Raw genomic sequence first — 22,357 nt, 5'->3', positions numbered from 1 at the left:
CAATTACTAGAAGCAACCAATACCCAAGCTAGATGACACCGAATGGAAGGGAGGGAGAACTTTTCTCCCAAATTTGTAGAATTTTGAAAAGGTATGCAATAAGGATCAAGTGGCTGCCTTGCAGATTTGCTACACAGAAGCTTCAATTTTGAAAGCCCAGGAAAAAGAGACGGCCCTAGTGGAATGAGCCGTAATTCTCTCAGGAGGCTGTTGTCCAGCTGTCTCATAAGCTAACTGGATAACACTTCTCAACCAGAGAGCAAGAGTAGTAGAAGTAGCCTTCTGACCCTTAAGAGTGAAAGCAACGAATCTTTGGTTGCTCGCAGATAAACTTTTAGAGCACGCACAACATCTAGGTTGTGCAACAGACGTTCCTGCTGAGAAGAAGGGTAAGGACAAAAGGAACGAACAACAATTTCTTGATTGATCCGACACTACCTTAGGAAGAAATCCCAACTTAGTACAAAGGACCGCCTTATCCACATGAAAAATAAGGTAAGGCAAATCACACTGCAGAGCCAAAAGCTTGGAAATTCTGCAAGCAGAAGAAATAGCGAGGAGAAATAAAACTTTACAAGATAACAATTTAATATCAACTGAATACACCACGCCTAGCTAAGACTAGGCTTTCAATCTCCAAGCAATCCGCTTCAGAGAATCTAGATTTGGGTGGAGGAAGGGACCCTGAAGTAAAAGGTACTTCCTCAGAGGAAACCACCATGGGAGAAGAGATGACATCTTGACCAGATCCTGCGAGGCCAGGCAGGAGCTATTAGAATCACAGACGGCCTTTCCCGTTTGATACAAGCTATTACTCGAGGAACAAGTATGCTAGATCAAAATCCCAAGGAACCGTTACAGCATTGATCAGAACAGCTTGAGGATCTGATGATCTTGACCCATACCTTGGAAGCTTGGCGTTTAGACGTTTCAAACACCGGAACCCCCACCTGAGGGTTATCCGGATGGAGGGCCCACTCCCCTGGATGAAAGGTCTGCCTGCTCGGAAAATCCGCTTCACAGTTGTCCATCCCTGGGATGTGGATGGCAGAGAGGAGACAATTGTGAGACTCCGCCCATTGGAGAAAATGCGGGTCACCTCCTTCATAGCTAAGGAACTCCGAGTTTCACCCTGGTGGTTTATATACAACACTGAGGTGATGTTGTCCGACTGAAATCTGATAAAATTGGACCGAACCTAGCTGAGTCCAAGCTGTTAGAGTCTTTAAAGAACCCCAAACTGCTTCCCAGCCCGATAGGCTGGCATCTGTGGTCATGATCTCACAAGATGGTCTCAGGAAGAAGGTTACCTTAGACAGATGATCCTGAGAAATCCACCAATATAGAGTGTCTCATCATTGAGTCTAGGACAATCCTCTGAGTGAGATCCGAGTGGTCTTCGTTCCATTGTCTGAGCATGCATAACTGTAGAGGTCACAGATGGAAATGAGCAAAAGTAATAATGTCCATGGAAGCAACTATTAGACCAATTACTTCCATACACTGAGCCACTGATGGACGAATAGAGGATTGAAGGGAAAGACAGGAATCAAGAATTTTTAATTTTCTGACCTCCGTCAGAAAAATCTTCATAGAAAGAATCTATGATCGTTACCAAAAGCCATACCCTGGTGTTTGTCACCAGGGAACTCTTTTCCAGATTTAGTTTCCACCCGTGAGTAGGAATAGACAGTGTGTCTGTGTGAGATTTTGCTAAAGGAAAATATGTCGTCCAGGTAAGGTGCCACCGCTATACCCTGAGATCGGACCACTGCCAAAAGGGCCCCTAGAACCTTTGTAAAGATCTGAGGAGCCGTGGCAAGGCCGAAAGGAAGGGCAACAAATTGAAAGTGTCTAGGAAGGCAAACCATAGGAACTGGTGATCCCTGTGAATAGGAACATGTAGATACCCGTCCTTCAGGTCCATGGAACTAACCCTTCTGAACTAAGGGAAGAATGGAACGAATAGTTTCCATTTTGAAGGACAAAACCTTGAGAAATTTGTTGACACTTGAGGTCCAATATGGGACGGAAAGTTCCCTCCTTCTTGGGAACCACAAAAAGTTTTGAATAGAATCCTTGACCCTGTTCCGCCACAGGAACGGGGACAATCACTCCCAGAGAAGATAGCTCCTTTACGCAGTTTAAGAAGGCCTCTCTCTTCACCTGGTTTGCAGATAACCTTGATCAGATAAATCTGCCCCTGAGGGGCAAGACTTGAACCCTATCCTGTTCCCTGGGATACTACTTTCACAGCCCAAAGATCTGGGACATTGCGGATCCAAGCCTGCAGAAAGAAGGAAAGCCTGCCCCATACTTGATCCACAACTGGATCGGGGACGGCTCCTTCATTCCGACTTAGACTCAGAGGAAGGTTTCTTGCTTTGTTTCCCCTTATTCCAAGGTTGACTGGACTTACAAGAAGTCCTGAACTGCTCCGGTTTGGAAGAAGAGGAGGAAGACTTGTCTCTTGAAGTTGCGAAAGGAACGAAAATTAGAATTCTGGCGAGTAACTTAGGAAATATTCTCGGCCAAACCAGGACAAAAAGTATTTCCCTTAAAAGGCAAAGACAGAAGTTTAGACTTGGAAGTAACATCCGCAGACTAAGATTTTAGCCACAGAACCTCAAAGCTAGAAATTTTGGCTCCCAGCCAAACATCTTGCATGCTGGCATCACAGATAAATGCATTAGCCAGCTTTAGAGCTTTGATCCTATCCTGGATCTCCTCTATGGTAGTCTCCTGTGAAATAAGGTCAGACAAGGAGTCACAACAATAAGAAGCTGCCACTGCAACCGTGGAAATATGTGCAACTGGTTGCCATTGTAAACCCTGATGAATATACATCTTTCTTAAATAAGTTTCCAGTTTCTTATCCATAGGGTCCTTGAATAAGTAACTATCCTCAAGAGGAATAGTTCTCTTGGCTAGAGTGGTTATAGCGCCCTCTACCTTATGTACGGTGTGCCATGAATCACGCACAAAGTCAGCAACAGGAAATATTTTCTTAAAAACAGGGGACGGAGAAAAAGGGGATCCCTTGCTTCTCCCATTCCTGAGATATAATGTCCGACATACGGTCGGGAACCAGGAATACCTCCACAGATGAAGGTATAACATCAAACACTATTAGCCTTTTTAGGAGTCTCAGCGGCAGAGTCCTCCAAAGTGGCTAGGACCTCCTTCAAAAGTAAACGGAGGTGCTCCAGATTAAATCTAAATTTAACCTGATCTGCTTCTGCTGTACTAGCAGCCGTTTCAGAGTCTGAAATCTCGCCCTCAAAAGCCACTAAGGAATGATCCTCTTCAGACCACAGAGAGGCTGACTAACGCAGACTTAGCAGAGTCAGAAGTCTTTGTATCAGATATATTCTTTGACTTCCTCTTTTTCAAACTAGCCATAGGGAAGGCTGATAGGGCTGCAGAAACCACAGAAGTTATTTGCGCAATAAAATCTCCTGGTAAATAGACACCCCCAGGAATATGTTGAGAGGAACCACAGGGCACTGCATGTGAAACTGCTAAAGCTTGGGACGTTTAAGAGGAAAGCTGAGGCATGGCAAAGACATTACCCTGAGAGACAGATGGCTCTGAGAGGGAACTTATTTTTAGACAAAAGCATATAGTTTAAACATGAGGAGCAAAACTACACAGGAGGAATAATTTGAGCAATATAGACACTTGCCAAAAGACACATTTAAAGGGACATAATACTCATATGCTAAATCATTTGAAACTGATGCAGTATAACTGTAAAAAGCTGACAGGAAAATATCACCTGAGCATCTCTATGTAAAAAAGGAAGATATATTTACCTCCCAATTTCCTCAGCTCAGCAGAGTAAGTTCTGTGTAAAAAGTTGTACTCAGCTGCTGCCCAGCTGCAGGTAAAAAAAAAATGAAGAAATGAACTGCAGCCAATCAGCATCAACAGTGCTGAGGTCATGAACTCTTTTACTGTGATCTCATAGTAATCTTCCTTAAACTTAATAGGGAAATAACATGAGAGTTCACGAGGCTCAATCCCTTAGCTGTCCCGGGACAGACATACTGATTTGCTGCTTAGAATTGCTTTACAATGGGATGTGGCTACTAAGGAACTTTTGAGGTAAAATATCTTTCTTTTTTTACATGGAGATGTTCAGGTGATATTTTCTAGTCAGCTTTTTACAGCTATGCTGCATCACTCAAGTGTTTCAACATTTGGGTATCATGGCCCTTTAAATTCGACTCCATAATGATAGGTATTGATTCCAAAATAAAATAACTGAGATTCAGTAAGTTATAACAGATCTCTTAGAAAAAAAAAACTTTAGTAGAATAAAAGTAGCTTTGAAATACTTTTATTAGTAATTATACATAAATTTGAGCCTCCCCCCCCAGGGATAGCTACGATAATGCACACTGGCACCTCTATACCTCAGCAATGCTGAGGACATACCGCTCCGGTGTCCAGCAGAGAATGTCCCACAAGTTACTGGAGAAATCGAAGACTCTCTAACATGCCCTGAATCCACAGATCTGAACCATGGAAATGCTGATACAGCCCTCAATAGCCTCTGCTCTGCAACAAATATTATAGTTACACATAGCTAGGACCTCCTAATTATCCCCAGAGAAAAATAAAGCTTTATTATAAGAGCTCCTTACATGCCTTGTTTAACCCTCAATAAAGTAACCTGACTATCACATGACATCACCCCTAAGCAGATGCAGTACCCTTACAGAAATGAGTATGTCTCATAAAGAGATAGTATAATGTCCCATGTATATGATATAACATATGACATGAAAATCCACAAAGGAATTAACCCCTAGAGTGCCGATTCCTTCTAACCTAGAAGGGAAAGCACTTACCTGTGGATCCAGCTGCTAGGCAGGGGACACCTTCTTAGGTGTGACAGGTTCACTAACATCTGACAAGGACCTGTAGAAAAAGAAAAACAGAGTAACCAGCCCTGGTTTTCTATAAAGGGGTAGCATTGGTGTTAAAAGTTAAGCAAAGACCACTCACCATCTTCTAACTGCCACTATTACTCTTACTAAAGAAAATTACATGGAGACAGCTAGCCCCAAACCTTGCTTGCAGGGAAAAGTACCCATTAAAGGATTAAATATCTTAAGACACCATCTTCGCACATCCTCCCGATGATAGAGACAAAGAATGACTGGGGATTATGGATAATGGAAGTGACACTAACAGCTCTGCTGGGGTGTTCTTTGCCTCCCCCAGCTTGCAACATTTTCTACATGTTTGTGTATATGTCTATGTCCTCATGTAAATCATGTGTACATGTTCATACTAATAGCTGGTTACTGTAAAGGCGCATTGAACTCACCTGTCAGCACCTTAGTCTACTGTGCTTACCAGAGCTGCAGATGACTACTTCCAGTAGATGAGCCCATCCAAGGCAGTGCAAGCACTGTACTGAGGAATTCATAAGGAACAGCACTTACAAGCCAGGGGACAAATCTCCCTTTTACCTGGGGAGGGCTGTGGATCACACAAGGAGCAGCACACTGTTGACCAGGGGATTGGCAGATAAATCTTAATTTCACCTGGGAAGCAATAACATTTCCACACTGGAAAAGTATTTTCACTGCCTGGCTTAAAATGTGTCTTCCACCTCTTATTCCTAGGCTCCCTGGGGAAGAACTGGCCCTCAGATTGGTTACAGAACCATTAACAACTGTGTATAGATCTGCACTTCAGAATTCACCTCAATCCATTATGGAGGCAAAAAAATGTCGGAGAATATTGGAGTGTGGGAGGGATAAAAGCTCTGGTATGTAAGGGTGTAATTCTACATGTGATTTCTTGTGGACTCTCACCATGTTATGGCAAAAAAAGAAATTGTAAGTATTATTTAAATAACGCATGTACTGTTCCGTAACAAATATAAAACTTAACCCTCTATTTCTTGAAAGTATAAAAATTGAATTGATACCCCCCATGAAAGTCAAATTCCTTTGTTATTTATAAAGCTCCAATATTTTACACAGTTCACAATAATAATAGCAAGAAAGCCTTGTGATTTGCATGACAGCTCACCAAGTGCTTTACAAAAAAAATAATTTTAAACATTCCAATTTACTTCAATTATTATCTAATTACTTCCTTTAAAAAGTATATCTAAATAGGCTCAACCATTACTATTTCTTCAACAAAGGATATCTAAATAATAAAGTAAAATAGACATAATAAATAATAAAGTAAACTGGAATGTTTAAAATTGTATTCTCTATCTGAACCATGAAATACATATTTTGTTTTTCATGTCCTGTTAAATATAGCCATTGTATATTTTTTTCTAATTTTCTCTAGTTTTTTTTAATGACAACATGTAATCCAATTATACCAACAACTAGACGAATGGTTGTATCTACAAAGAGCTGTATTTCACATAATTATACATTATTCTCTCATAAAACTTTATTAATACCAAAACACAGAGGTTTGATGTTTTGGTTCCACAAAAAAGGCTAATATAATTAGATTTTTGTGCAGTGAAAATGTCAGATATGCTATGATCTCAGCTATATGCTTCTCAGATCAGCACAAATATTTGATGATGTCAGAGAAACAGACAGAGCTTGTGTTGCACTTAGTAAGAAATATATTGAATCTAAAAAAGAGCAAATACAATAGGGATTTACAAATTGTTTAAACATGCCTATATCATTAAATTAGAGCTTGGTTTTGCAAAACTACTACTACATTTAACAAATTTGTGGAAGCACTTATTCCCAGAAAGGGTGGTTGATTTATGGAATAAAGACAAACACGTTGGGGAACTTCAAGAATGCTTGGGATAAGTGCTAGGCTATCATTCAAACTAATTCAAATTATACATTGTAGGAAATGTGGGCTAAACTTGAAGGGTCTATGGTTCTTATATGCAGTCAAAATCTATGTTTCTAAAATTCAAAATATGACAAAGTAGCTGAATCCAGTGAAATCTCCTTTGATATATGCACTTCATGTTGTGTGTCATTAAATATTCATCTGCTCAATGTACCAGTGGGATGCTTAAAGGGACACTAAAGTCAAAATTAAAGGGACAGTCTACACTAAAATTGATATTGTTTTAAAAAAGAAAGATAACGCCTTTACTACCCATTCCCTAGCTTTGCACAATCAACATTGAAATATTAATATACTTTATAACATTTAAACCTCTAAATGTCTGCCTGTTACAAAGGCTCTATAGACAGCCTCTAAACCACATGTTTTTGTATTTGCTTTTCACAACAGGAGACTGCTAGTTCATGTGGGCCATATAGATAACATTGTGCTCCTGACAGGGGAGTTAAAGAGTCAGCACAACACAGCACTAATAGGCTAAAATGCAAGTCAATAGATAATAAATAAAAAGTCATGTGATCAGGGGGCTGTCCGAAGATGCTTAGATACAAGGTTACAAGGTTATCACAGAGGTAAAAAGTTAATTAATATAACAGTGTTGGCTATGAAAAACTGGGGAATGGGTAATAAATGGATTATCTATCTTTCAAAACAAAAATTATTTTGTAGACTGTCCCTTTAAACTTTCATGATTCAGATGAAGCATATAGTTTTAAGAGACAAGGTATACATATAGTAGTTTGTGATTGGCTGATGGCTTGTACATGATACAGGGGGTATAATGCATTGAGTTCCCCAGTAAATGTTTAATTATAATAAAAGAAACCTTTGTAATGTACTTTTATTTCGTACTTTAACTGTTTTTTCTGCAATTTAGGTCACAAGCATAAGAAGCTAGAGACCATTTTCAGGATTCTGAAGTCTGACCCTACACAGCGATTGATTTATTAATATAGATAGTTCATTTATATGTGCTGCTAGTTTGCCACAGCAAAGTACATAAGATAAAAATACTACATTTCTTGAACATGCCTTTAAAGATAATTTCCATAAGAGACAAAAGATACAGGTCTGACTGGAAATGAGGTGACTTATCCAGATTGATCATAAAGCGGTGCTCAACCTCATGGTTGACAAGCAAGCATACCTGAAGAAAGAACATCACTTATTTAGGGACACACCTGTATGCCTTCCTTTCCAGAAGGGCAAACAATTGTGAAAATCCAAGAAAAGCAGAGGCAACTGGAATATGCAGATACTAATCCTCACTATAAAGGTTTGTTGAGAATTCACATTGAATAAGCAGGGATTCAATTTAGAATTTTACCTAATTATTCAGTGCTCAGGTCACCATGAACCACCCTTTTTTGGATCCAAAAACAGATAGGAGTAGAGCCCAGTTTTGTATGGCTGTACTAGGATCTTTTGAAAGATTCAGATAAGAACAGAAATATTTCAAACTGTCTTTCAAATTGGATATTGATTTGCTACATCTCCCAGTCCCAATTCTTTTAAATTGAGGATACTCACATCTATTAAAAGGGATAGTCTAGTCCAAAATAAACTTTCATGATTCAGATAGGGTATGTCATTTTTAAACAACTTTCCAATTTACTTTTATCACCAATTTTGCTTTGTCCTCTTGGTATTCGTAGTTGAAAGCTAAACCTAAGAGGTTCATATGCTAATTTCTTAGAACTTGAAGTCCGCCTCTTATCTTAATGCATTTTGGCAGTTTTTCACCACTACAGGTTGTTCGTTCACGTGTGTCATATAGATAACACTGTGCTCACGCACTGATTGGCTAAAATGTACGTCTGTCAAACGAACTGAAATAAGGGAGAAGTTTGCAGAGGCTTAGATACAAGGTAATCAAAGAGGTAAAAAGTATTAATAGAACGGTTTTTATGCAAAACTAGGGAATGAGTAATAAAGGGATTATCTATCTTTTAAAACCATAACAATCCTGGTGTAGACTGCCCCTTTAAGACCAACAGACAACCCATTTAGCAGAGATCTTGCAGAGATCTTGCATGCATTTTCTAATGTACAATTTGCATGAAAAAAAGAATGGATACCAACCTCTAGAATGGCGTCACACTCACTATCTACAGTTTTGGGAGCAAAATAAGTCTATACTAAAAATCTTGAGAAATAAAACTGAAATTGCTGACCAATGTACTGTAGTACTTTATAGTACTTCAGAACTAAACATTGGTACAAACTCCCAAATCCAGAATTATTCTGAAATCCAGACCCTCATTAAATATTGATCATCTTTAATGAATAATTATTGATTAATATTAATAAAATTAGTAAAAACTAACATTTCTATCCTCCAGTAACAATCTTCTCTCTCTGCATCTATGGTTTTGTTTCTGTGTTCTAAAATGCAAATGCTTATTTATATTTATTTATAACAAAAACTACTATCTTTCTACTTAAAATATTATACCAGTTTTCTGATGGTACAAGATATACAAACATATTAAAATTTATATAAAACTACTTTTAGCTTTCACGTTTTAGCTGTATTAGAACAAGTAAATATTGTGCAAAAGTACATAAAATATTGTTATTTACACATGGTCAGATTCCCCCTCTCCAAGCTGTCCCATTTTACAAATGCAAATAAACAAACAAATATTCAGAAATCCAATCCATTACAAAATCCAAACCTTTTCTGGTACCAAGCAGTTTGGATAAAGGGTTTTGTACCTGTATTTAGTGTCATCTACAATAAGGGAGAGTTCCAGAAAAAAAAGTAAATACAGTTTTGATAGTGTTATTAATGAATTTTATATTACATTAAAATTATACAGCCAAATGTTTTTAATTAAGAAATAATTGATAGGAAGGTGCAAGTATAATGAAACAACTAATCTCTGAGCGGAGTTACCAAAACAAAGTATTAGTTTCATAGTTATGTGAGAGATACAACACAAAAATATAACAGTTCATAGTAGAAAGCAAAACAGATGCCAAGTACAATATATACCTTGGTTTTTTTCTGCATCATCCACAGAGCCAATGTACTTAGTGGTGGTTTCCTGGACATCTATTGATGGATCCAGTGCATAGCCTAAAATAAAATAAAAAATGGCTTTATCATTTAACAAAAACCTTTTACAGTGTCTCTTACTTGGATGACATGTACAAAACAAGATAAAACGGATGCATGACAACAAGTCAAGTGAAAATTGGTATAAGAACTGGGAAGAAAGAAGTGAAATGGGAAAATCCCCCAAAAATCTCTCTATTCTGGCCTTTATTTGTATATAGTGATTGGATGTATACGGATAGTCTAGGGAGATTCACTTTAAAAAAAAAAAAAGACATTAAACCAATCTTTTCTTTTGTGATTCAGAAAGATAGAATAAAAAAAAAAAAAAAAAAAAAAAAAAAAAAAAAAGTTTCCAATTAACTTCTGTTAGCAAATTTGCTTGGTTCTTGGTATTTTGTTTTTGAAAAATGTACCCATGTATGCAGTGTGCACATGTCTGGAGAAATGTATGGCAGCAGTTGCTGAAAACACTGCTCCCATCTAGTGCTTTTGCAAATGGCATTGTTAACAGCATTACATATCTTACAAAACTGCTGCCATATAGTCCTACAGATACTTGCAAGCTACTGAGCCTACCTAACTGCCTTTTTAACAAAGAACAAACAGAACATGTTGAATACACAGATTACAATAATTGAAATGGAAAAAAATAAAATAAAATATTGTGGCATGAATAAAATTCTAACAGAAATGCTAAAATACAGTTCTCATGAGGTCTGTATATATAAAGTTGCAAATGAGCACCAACAGTGAATCTAGATCACTGGTTTTCAAACCTGTCTTCAGGTCTCCCTAACAGTTCAGATCTTGAGGACATCTGAACCAGAGCACAGGTGAAACAATCAGTTGATTAGTAAACCTGGTTATTTTACCTGATCTCAAAGTAATCTGGCCTGTTCATGAGGCTTGAGGTAAGTTGTGAAAAACAGTGATCTCTAGATAAAACAATAGTCATGGTGTTGAAGAGAAGAGCCAATAGAAAAAATGTTTAGTTTAGTTGGCTTTTTAAAATTTGAAGAGGCAGACACACATATAGCCTAGTTTTTAGTTTATTTGGAAGTTTTAAATTGGCCATAAGTGTGCAAGAGTTGAAAAAAAGCCATAAAACAATATCATTTTAAACCACCAGTTCAAATGTTAATGAAAATATTTGACAGCATCATAACACTCTACTGTAGGACAGTGACAAACCACATCTTTGTGGACCTTGCATTGTGCACAGTGGCTGTTTCATGCTGGACCAGGAAAGAGGCTTCCCCAAATTGTTGCCACAATGTTGGAAGCGCTCAAATGTCTAAAATGACTTTATATCTTGTAGCATTAAGATGAACTAAGGGGCTTAGCCCAAATCCTGAAAAACAGCCACAGACCATTATCCCTTCTCCACCAAACATTTCAGTAGGCACTATGCAGTGTTCTCTCTAGGACCTTTTTAATAGGTGCCCTATCCAGCTGAGTTTACTGACCACCCGGCTAAAATTTTGATTCAATTATTAAATAAACGTAATATTAAATTATGCAATTAATATGTGCTTTAGATAGCAATAATTAAAAAGTATTACACTGCCTGAGGTACAGGCTTCTAAGCAGTATGCCCCCTTTCCCTATACTTGTCATTGTATTTAGTTAATAAAGTTGCGGTCATCACGTCATTGTGCGCGACATCACCACGCAAAAAGTGAGGCCTTGGCGATGCCTGTCACTATACAGGCCCGATCGCTGGGGTAGGAGCGGGTGGGAGTCCCCAGATCTCCCTCCATGTGGGAGAGTGCTACCGACGGCTCTGAGTCATCAGCACCTGAGTGGAGAAACTCTGCGACGGCTCAGAGCCGTTGTTAGCCTTCAAGGGGTTAAAGAACACTGCATTCCAATAGGTAGCCTTCTCCTGGCACTTCTGAGTGATGCTACAAATAAGAGATGATTTTTATGCACTACATGCTTCAGGAATTTCACTATCTTGAGTCCTGTCAATGTTTGTTTCTGAAGTTGGCTGGATATTATGTACTTATTAGCAATAGGTGTGGCTGACACACATGAACTCAATCAGTGGGGTTATCCACATACTTATGGCCATATAGTGTACATCCATCTATTATAGGTCACCACTTCCTTTACTATATTCATTATCAATAATAACCGACTATTACTATGGGTATGTTTCTTATATGCAGGCAAAAAGTAATTTTACTCAAATTTTATCTGTGTTTATTTTTATATAACGTTTAATAATAACAAAAACAGGTACTTTATGATAAAATAGAATTCATATTTGTGTGTAATAGTACTATATAAACACATGAATGGCTTTAAAACATTCTTATGGAAGTAATTTTATATTAGCTCAAAGTCAACTGCAATAGGGAAGGATGTCACTTAAAGGGATAGAAAAGTACAAAATTAAACTTGCATGACTCAGAGTATGTTATTTCAAGCCACTTTTATTTTCAAATGTGCTTAGAACTATTTTGCAAATAGAAACTGAGAAAATTGTTCATTCCAGAATAGGTCAGGAAATTCTCTCTTACTTGAGAATAATGGAAAAAGGATGGAATAAAATACATCCTGGGCGTGGATGTCAAGGTCTATGCCAAAGTTTTGGCAACTAGACTTGGAAAACATCTACCCTCACTTATCCATTTGGACCAAGTGGGATTTATCCAGGGCAGGCAAGGTACCGACAACACCCGTAGACTCCTAAATATATTCATGGAAGCGGCTGATATGGAATTGCCCCTCCTCGCCCTGTCCCTGGACGCAGAAAAAGCGTTCGACAGGGTGAGGTGGGAATACATGTTCTGCACTATGGAGCGTTTTGGGCTCCCCAGAGTGTTCCAGACTGCTGTTGCAGCCCTCTACGCCTGCCCGACGGCGGTGGTTAAGGGATTGGGTTTTTGTTCACCTAAATTTCCCATCAGCAATGGGACCAGGCAGGGGTGCCCCCTGTCCCCGCTTCTTTTCGCCCTGGTTATGGAGCCACTAGCTGAGGCAATTAGGGAAAATATAGGAGTCCAAGGCCTTCAGATACATGATACCCTACAGAAGGTAGCGCTTTTCGCCGATGATCTCACCCTCTTCTTAACAAACCCGCTAGAATCTTTGCCCCCTCTCCTTGAAATTATTGATGCCTTTGGCAAAATATCAAACTACAAAATTAATGTCACTAAAACAGAGGCCTACACGATATTTGTTGGGGAGAAGGAACAGAGACATCTCAGGAGGTCTTATTCCTTTAAGTGGTCTACGATTGGTATCAGACACCTAGGGATATTTCTATCCCATGTAAAGGACACAGTGATACAGGAGAACTATGCAACTCTACTAAAGAGGTTGGACCCTAAGCTGAAGTCTAAGAAATACGAGGAAATCTCATGGATGGGCAGAATAGCTGCCCTTAAAATGATGATCCTCCCCAAATTAACCTATATTATGAGGTGCATCCCCATCCCAGTCCCAGAACGGATCTTACGCGGTTTCCAAACCTTATTCAACTCATATGTTTGGGAAGGCAAGAGACCGAGAGTAGCGGCAGCCACGTTGCAGGCCCCAGTAACCAGAGGTGGACTGGGCCTACCTAACGTTCAGCTATATCATCAGGCGGCCATGCTTACGCATGTCTCAGCGTGGGGACCTAGCTTACCTCCTACTAGGTGGAGGGAACTAGAACAAGCTTCCCTCCCGGCATACATTGATCTTTCAGACCTACTATGGGTCCCCCAACATTTAGCTGCTCGAATACCAATCTCAAACCAGCTTATCAAAGGTTGCCAAACAACTTGGTTCCAACTGAGACACAACCAGTTGATAGCTCCGCATCCGTCCCCCATTCATCCTATCTTGTCACTCCTACGGGAACTACCTAATGTCAAGCTAGCTCTCTGGAAGACCCATGAGATTGCCTCCCTGGGTGATTTTTACCAGAATGAAAACCTCCTCACAAACCAAGATATGATAGCCAGGTTTGGCATCCCTCGTCAGCTAGACTTTGACCTCACGAGACTCAGATCCCTTATGAAGGCTTGGGGATTCCTGACTGACAAGATCAGGGCCCCCACCATCTGGGAGATAAGATGGAAAACTAACCAACAACTGTACAAACCCCTGACTGCTCACTATCAATCTCTTCTGGGGCTCCCTACCCTTGTAAAGACAAGGCATATGATCTCCTGGGAAACTGAAATGGGATCGACCTTCACTCCGTTGGACTGGTCTAGGGCTATACAACTAACCAAAGCTGCTCTCCATTGTGTCACTCTATACGAACTTTACTTCAAGATCATTACAAGATGGCACCTGGTGCCGACCAAGCTTCGCACTATATACCCTAGCCACTCTCCCCTGTGTTGGAGAGAATGTGGCGAGATCGGCACACCACTACATGTGTGGTGGTCATGCGATAGACTGAGACCGCTCTGGTCTAAGACCTCTGCGATTTGCGCAGCACTGGAGCTCCCGACACCTGACGCCCCGAGCCTAGCCCTTCTGCATATAGGGGTAAAAAAGATTCCGAAATATAAGAGATATTTGTTGGTCTACCTGCTGACATCTGTAAAAATGCTGATAGCCAGAAACTGGAAGAAACAACAGCCCCCACGATGGCAAGCAGTGGTTGACCATTTGCACTACATCAAATCAATGGAAGACTATGTCTTCCGCATACACAACCAATCAGCTATCTTTAGCCAGATATGGGAACCTTGGGAATCACTCCTTAAATTGGCTACGTAACCCCCCCTTCCCTTGGCCATTGTTGGCCTGCTCTGGCTGGGTCCCTGGTCGTCCTAGGAGCTGTGCCCCGCTGTTACTGAGCTGAGATACCGAGACATAAAATTCTCCCCCCCCCCTCCCACCTCTGATTCCTTCCCTTTCCTCTCCCCCCCCCCTTTTTTTTTTTCATGTGAGGATATATAGAGTAGAATCTCGCACTCCACCTATCATACATGTTTAGTATGAACACCTATTAGTTTCCGCGCATGGCTGTCAGACATATTAAGTATGGCATACACTGCGATACTTTAATTAAAATATAAAACTTTAAGGGTTCCTTAGAATGACCAAAACATCACAACAGATATGTTCAGCATGCATTGGGCACTATCTTTATTATGCTTATGAGTTTTATCCTAGATGCACTGTTCCTGATAGTAACTCATTCCTCCTCCACTTGACTGCGTGTAACCTCATTTTGATTTATGCCAAATACTATTTGTGTTGTTTTCTGGTTTATGTACCATATTTATTAATAAAAACTTATTATGAAAAAAAAAAAAAAAAAAAAAAAAAAAAAAATAAAACCTGGGAAACTGTTTAAAACCCATGGATCTAGCACAGACTGTGAACAGGCCTTGTAAGTAAACTGCCCCCACCAGAAAGGAAACTGGATTGGGGCGCACCATCATGCTAATATGGAAGAGGAAGAAGACTCATAGAATCCTTGACCTTGATACAACTGGAATTAAAATGCCTGGAAAATCTTGAAGATTCAGATCATTGTAAAGAGAGGAGGAAGATTGATTACCAGATTAACAAAAGGAACAAAAAAGGACTATTTGTTCTATTTTTCGCTTAGACTTCAATTCCTAAGAACTAAAAACATAATTTATGCTTACCAGATAAATTCCTTTCCTTCTTGGCAGGAAGAGTCCACGACTTCATGCCTAACTGTTGTGAAATACAACACCTGGCCACAAGGCGGAGGCAAAGGACACCTCAGCCAAAGGCTTAAATATCCCTCCCACTTCCCCTATCGTAAATTACGGGTGGGGTCGTGGACCCTCCCTGCCAGGAAGGAATTTATCTGGTAAGCATAAATTACGTTTTCCTTCCATAAGGCAGGGAGAGTACACAACTTCATTCCTTACTATTGGGAAAACTATACCCAAGCTCCAGAGGACACAGAATGAATAATGGGAGGGAATAGAAAAAAAGAGGTGGACCCTATTCTGAGGGCACCACAGCCTACAAAACTTTTCTCCCGAAAGCTGCTTCAGCCGAAGAAAAACACATCAAACTTGTAAAATTTAGAAAAAGTGTTTAAGGACCAGGTAGCCACCTTAGAAATCTGATCTATTGAGGCTTCGTTCTTAAAAACCCAAGAGGAAGCCACTGCCCTAGTGGAATGAGCCGTTACCCTCTGAGGAGGCTGTCGTCCCGCTGCCTCATAAGCTAAGCGGATGAAACTCCTCAACCAGAAAGATAGAGAAGTCGTAGTAGCCTTCTGCCCCTTACACTTCCCCGCATAGATGACAAACAAAGAGAAAGATTGTCTGAATTCCTTAGTAGCCTGAAGATAGAACTTCAAGGCACGAACCACATCTAGATTGTGAAGCAAACGTTCCTTCACTGAAGGAGGATTAGGACACAAGGAAGGAACAATTTCTTGATTAATGTTACGATTAGACACCACTTTAGGGAGGAACCCTAGTTTAGTGCGTAAAACCCCCTCATCAGCATGAAAAAACAGATAAGGGGGATCACATTGCAAAGCAGAAATCTCAGAAACTCTGCGCGCAGAAGCAATGGCCGACAAAAAAAGAACCTTCCAAGATAATTTAATGTCAACAGTATGCATAGGCTCAAACAGAGCCTGCTGCAAAACACTAAGAACAAGATTGAGGCTCCAAGACGGAGCCCCAGATCTAAACACGGGTCTGATCCTAGCTAGAGCCTTAAAACATTGCATATTCAGAAGTTCAGCAACTTTTTGTGCGGTAACACTGACAGGGTCAATATCTGTCCCTTGAAGGAACTCACAAATAGGCCCTTCTACAGTCCATCCTGGAGGAAAACTAGAATTTTTGCAACCTTAACCTTATGCCAGTAAAAGCCATGCTCTTCACACCAGTACAAGTAAGTTCTCCACACTTTATAGTAGATACGACGAGTAACTGGCTTACAAGCTTGAACCAGAATGTCGATAACACTCTCAGAAAATCCTCTTTTGGCTAAGACTAAGCTTTCAATCTCCACGCAGTCAGCCTCAGAGAATCTAGATTTTGATGAACGAAGGGACCCTGTATCAGCAGATCTCTGTGACAAGGTAACCTCCACTGAGGACATCCCCACCAGATCCGCAAACCACGTCCTTCGTGGCTACGAAGGAGCAATCGGAATCACAGATGCTCGCTCCTGCTTAATGCGAGCCACCACACAAGGGAGAAGCGGTAATGGAGGAAAAAGATCTATCAGACTGAACCTCCATAGTACTAATAGGGCATCTATCAATTCCGCCTGAGGATCCCTCGAGCTCGACCCGTAGTCGACCCTAGGTAGCTTGGTATTGATGCGGGATGAAGAGTGAAGAGACCATTCAACTGGGTGAAAAGATTGCCTGCTGAGGAAGTCTGCTTCCCAGTTGTCCACACCCGGAATGTGGATCGCAGACAGTGTACATTTGTGAGTCTCTGCCCACTCTAGTATCTGAGATACTTCTCTCATTGCCAAGGAACTTCTCATTCCCTCTTGATGGTTGATATAGGCAACCAAGGTTATATTGTCTGATTGGAATCTGAAACAAACCCAGAAGGGGCCAACTCAGATTGCCCGGAGTTCCAAAATATTGATTGAAAGGGAGGACTCCTCCTGAGTCCACAGACCTTGTGCCTTCTTGGAACCCACAAACGGCTCCCCAGCTGGAAAGGCTTGTGTCGGTAGTCACAATCTCCCAGGACAGTCTCAAAAAGCATGTGCCTTGGGACAGATCTGGACAGAGCCACCAGGAGAGCAAGTCTCGACAGGCTGTCTAGCGCAATCTGTTGAGACAGCTCTGAATGGTTGCCGTTAATTGTCTCAGCATACATAGTTGTAAGGGTCTGAGATGGAATCTGGAAAAATGTATGATGTCCATGCAGGACACCACGAGTCAGATTACCTCCATACACTGAGCCACTGAGGGTCTCGATGAGGCCTGGAGGGAAAAATATGCAGAAGTTAACTTGCAACGTCTCTGATCTGTGAGGAATATTCTCATGGATATGGAGTCCCATATAGTTCCCAGGAAATTCACCCTTGTACTTGGAGTAAGAGAACTCTTTTCAATGTTGATCTTCCATCCATGTGATTGAAGACTGAGAAGGGACTCCGAATGTTCTTCCGCTAGACGAAAAGATGGTGCCTGTACCAAGATATTCAGGTAAGGCGCTTCTGCAATACCTCGTGTTCTGGCAACGGCTAGAAGAGCCCCCAGAACCTTTGTAAATATCCTTGGAGCAGTAGCTAGGCTAAACGGAAGAGCTATGAACTGGAAGTGATGATCCAGAAAAGCAAATCTCAGGAACTGAAAATGTTCCCTGTGAATCGGGACGTGAAGGTATGCATCCTTCAGGTCTATTGTGGTCATAAACTGTCCTTCCTGAACCAGAGTCAGGATTGACTGTATTATTTCTATCTAGAAAGAGGGAAAACTCAGAAACTTGTTTAAGTTCTTTGGAACCACAAAAAGGCTTGAATAAAACCCCAAACCTATTTCTGCTGTAGGTATCGGGACAATTACTCCTAGAGAGGAGAGATCCCGAATGCAACCTAAGAAGGCAGCCCTCTTTTCTGGTTTTGTTGAAAGACTGGAGAGAAGGAACCTGCCTGACTTGAATCCTATCCTGAATCCTTGAGATACCACCTCCAGGACCCAAGGATCCTGTACATCCTGGAACCAAGCATCTGAAAAAAGACACAGTCTGCCCCCTACCTCGATCAGAACCCGGATCAGGGGCCACCCCTTCATGGCAATTTGTTCTTGGCAGGCTTCTTAGTCTGTTAGGACTTATTCCAGCAGTTAGCGGGCTTCCAAGTACTCTTGGGCTGCTCGGACTTGGAAGAGGACTGCTGTCGTTGCAACTTGTCAGCACGAAAGGAACAAAAATTCGACATTTGCCACCCCTTAGGCCTATTCTTCTTACCTTGCGGTAGGAAGGCACCTTTCCCCCCGGTAACCGTAGAGATAATGGAGTCCAGCCCTGGACCGAATAAAATCTTCCCCTTGAAGGGAAGAGTAAGGAGTCTGGATTTATAAAGTCATATCCGGATTCCGCAGACAAAGACTTCAACCAGAGAGCCCAGCGGGCTAGAACCGCAAAGCCAGCAGCCTTTGCATGTATGTGAATAATCTGTATATTCGCGACACAGATGAAGAAGTTAGCAATTGTCAGTGCCTTAATTCTCTCCTGAATATCCTCGAGGGGAGTCTCCACCTCAATGAGCTCTGATAGAGTGTCGCACCAGTAGGTAGCTGCTTCAGCAACAGCGGCTACAGTTGCCACTTGTTGAAATAAAAAAAACTTTTGTTGAAACATCTTCCTCAGAAAAGTTCAATTTTCTTACAGGCTCTCTAAAAGACAAACTATCTTCCAGAGAGATAGAAGTATGCTTAGCCAGCATGGAGATAGAGCCATCCACCTTAGGGATGGAGCCCCACAAATCTAATTGAGAGTCAGAGACCAGGAATACATTTTTAAAAGTAGACGAGGAGGAAAAAGAAGTTCCTATTCTTTCCCATTCGTTACCAATAATGTTCGCCATCTTAACTGGCACCGGAAAAGTCAGAGGGACCTTCCTATCTTTGTAAAACCCTGTCTAATTTAGGGATCTTAGGCTCCTCGGGGAGTGTAGCCTTTGGAACCTCTAGCATAGACAGAACCTCCTTTAATAAAAAACGCAGATGATAAATCTAAAGGAGGGTTCCGCCGCTGAAGGAGGTTTAGTAACTTAAGTCTCCGACTCAGAAAGTTCACCCTCTGAAGTTACAGAGGTTAACCCATCCTCGGATAGCTGAGATATAGTAGCTAAATCCGACAAATATTTAGATGCCTCTAGGTCAGGAGAGCTATGTTTAACCTTTCTCTTGCATTTGTTAGATCGAGGTAAGGCACTCAGAGCTGCAGACATCGCCAAATGTAACTGGGCGCTAAAGTCCACTGGAAAAAAGCACCCTCCAGATGGCGGATTAGTTGAGCCACGGGGAACTGTATGCGGAGTGGGTAATGTAGAGAGGGTAGTAATTTCTCGGGACCCAGATTCCTGAGAAGTAGACGGCTCAGAAGGGCTAATAGCGCTATAAATATTTACAGGCTTGTCTCCCTTCTTAGACTTTAGAACAGTGTTTAGGCAAATAGAACAAAATTGAGCAAGCAGGCAAACCACAGCCGCCTCACAATATAAACAGGAATTATTAATCAGTATAGAAGGAGCGGAACCTTCAAATGTAGTATCCTCCATAGCTTTGTATATATTGTATATATATACCCACAGAAGGACAATCAAAAAGAAAGCCTTTATTTGAAAAGAAAAACGGCACCTTAATACTCCCAATGGCTGGGGCACTCACCACCTCCTAGACCCAGACAGCTAACAGTGAAAACACTCTGCTCAGGAGTAATGTCTGCAGCAGGATCATAGGAAATAAGAGAGACCGCACCCGGTCATGTGGTACATAAGGACTTCCCCTGCTATAAAAAAGGGCGCCAAGATATTACAGTATGAGCTGCGCAACACTTGAAAAATGAAAGTGAAACCTATTTGTTCCAAGCCAAAAAACTCTCTCACATTAAGCAGATATAAATCCCCAAACTGTTCAAAAAATCTCCCTGAAGGAGATATTAACCCTTAATCCTATCGAGATATAAAGGAGCCACACTGTGACCCTGTATAGCGTTTTAAAATGTATATATAAAAAGCAATCTTACCCTCCAGGATCCATGCTGTGGAACAGACACAGCCTCTCAAGTGTGACAGTCTTGAAGCAGCGCTTCTGACATGGACTTGAGTGTGTAGCAGCAAGCAGGGAAACTCGTCAACACTGATTGCTCAGGAGTTGTTAGCAACAGTCTGGATGGGTTCGCAGAAAAACTTTCCCTGCATCTCCAGACTCTAACTTTCATCATTACTCTCACTGAGAAGTTGACATGATTAATTAAAACTCCAGTCCTTTTGTTGAAGGGAACATACCCATACAGGACTACCCAAATCTTCTGACATTTATCTGCCACCTCCAATAGTGACGATAGGCAAAGAATGACTGGGGGATAGGGGAAGTGGGAGGGATATTTAAGCCTTTGGCCTGGGTGTCTTTGCCGCCTCCTGGTGGCCAGGTGTTGTATTTCCCAACAGTAAGGAATGAAGTTGTGGACTCTCCCTGCCTTATGGAAGGAAAGTTTAATTTTCCTCTAAACACAGTGGAAATAACATCAAGACCAAGTCAAAGAAATAATTACATGAAAAACAAAGAAAGTCTATCTTTCGACACCCTGTTTGCAGACAATTACAAATCATAAAGCCCTTTTGGTCAGCACTGACAAAGCCATATACTTTGCATAAAACTGACTTATGACGAGGCAGAGCTAGCCATGAACTGACATGGATGTTTCCTGCTGAAGCTCCACATTTGACCTGGCATTGAGGGAGATTATCGCTGGTCCAGACATGTTTGGACTAACAGAACCAAGTGAGAAGTGAGGGGAGAGAATGGGGAACAAGATCGCATATTTTTAATGCAGAAAGGAGCTGTTTTGACGGAGTTAGAGCCTTCTATCATGATGCGCCCCTGCTGTTTTGGCTGGAAACCCCATACCAGCTATTCTTAACATCACAACTAACTGGACTATCTAATGATCAGAGCGGCCATCAGAGGGGCAGAAGAGCCAGCGGAGGTCATCTACAGGTAGACAGAGGGCATGAACATATGTTTAAGGGATAAAAAGCTGAAATAAAAGCCTTTTAAAAACGGGCCCCTGCTGAATTGCCAGGGAAACCCTGTAGCTATTAAGGCATTGCCTAAATTTACAGCCTCAGGCCCTTACAATCCTGTTTAGCTACAGAAGATCAAAGATGGGTGTATAGAAACCCTAACTGATGTGTTAAAAGGCTTGGTGTTTGCTGCATTTAACAACTTAAAGGGACAGTATACACTCATTTTCATATAACTGCATGTAATAGACACTACTATAAAGAATAATATGCACAGATACTGATATAAAAATCCAGTATAAAACTGTTTAAAAACTTACTTAGAAGCTGTCACTTTGGCTCTGTTGATAAGGTAGCTGGAAAGCCCACTGTAAGTGGCAAATAAGACACTCCCCCCCCCCTCCCCCTTCTTTTGCATATGAAAAGACCCTTTACACAAACAGGAGCAAGCTGGAGTAGGTAGTCGAGCGTATTCACATAAAACTTTGGGGCTTGGTTAGGAGTCTGAAAATCAGAGCAATGTTATTTAAAAATAAGCAAAACTATACATTAATTAAAAAAAACAACTTTATGGGCTATATAAATAGATTATCTACAAAACATTTATGCAAAGAAAAAATGAGTGTATAATGTCCCTTTAATAAGCACACTTACTGGGCCCCTGCATGACTGTATCAGAAACCCCAATTGAAGCACAGCACAAATAATCTCAGCAACAGGAGGAATCTGCTTATAAACACAGAGACTGTCATTTGA

The 22,357-nt window shown here is 40.9% G+C and overlaps 1 protein-coding gene across 1 annotated transcript in view; it reads right to left on the bottom strand.

Moving 5' to 3' along the window:
* Positions 1-22,357, bottom strand: part of CDC40 (cell division cycle 40) — a 183,825-nt gene that overhangs the window by 123,101 nt on the left and 38,367 nt on the right. Inside the window, exon 4 of the mRNA XM_053710851.1 lies at positions 9,863-9,946. Within this exon, the coding sequence (XP_053566826.1) occupies positions 9,863-9,946 (84 nt within the window). The remainder of the gene's footprint in view (positions 1-9,862; positions 9,947-22,357) is intronic.

Source organism: Bombina bombina, chromosome 4 (genome assembly GCF_027579735.1).
Source record: "Bombina bombina isolate aBomBom1 chromosome 4, aBomBom1.pri, whole genome shotgun sequence".
NCBI lineage: Eukaryota > Metazoa > Chordata > Amphibia > Anura > Bombinatoridae > Bombina > Bombina bombina.
The sequence above is the reverse complement of the archived record's forward strand: the minus strand, read 5'-3'. Positions and strand labels throughout refer to the sequence as shown.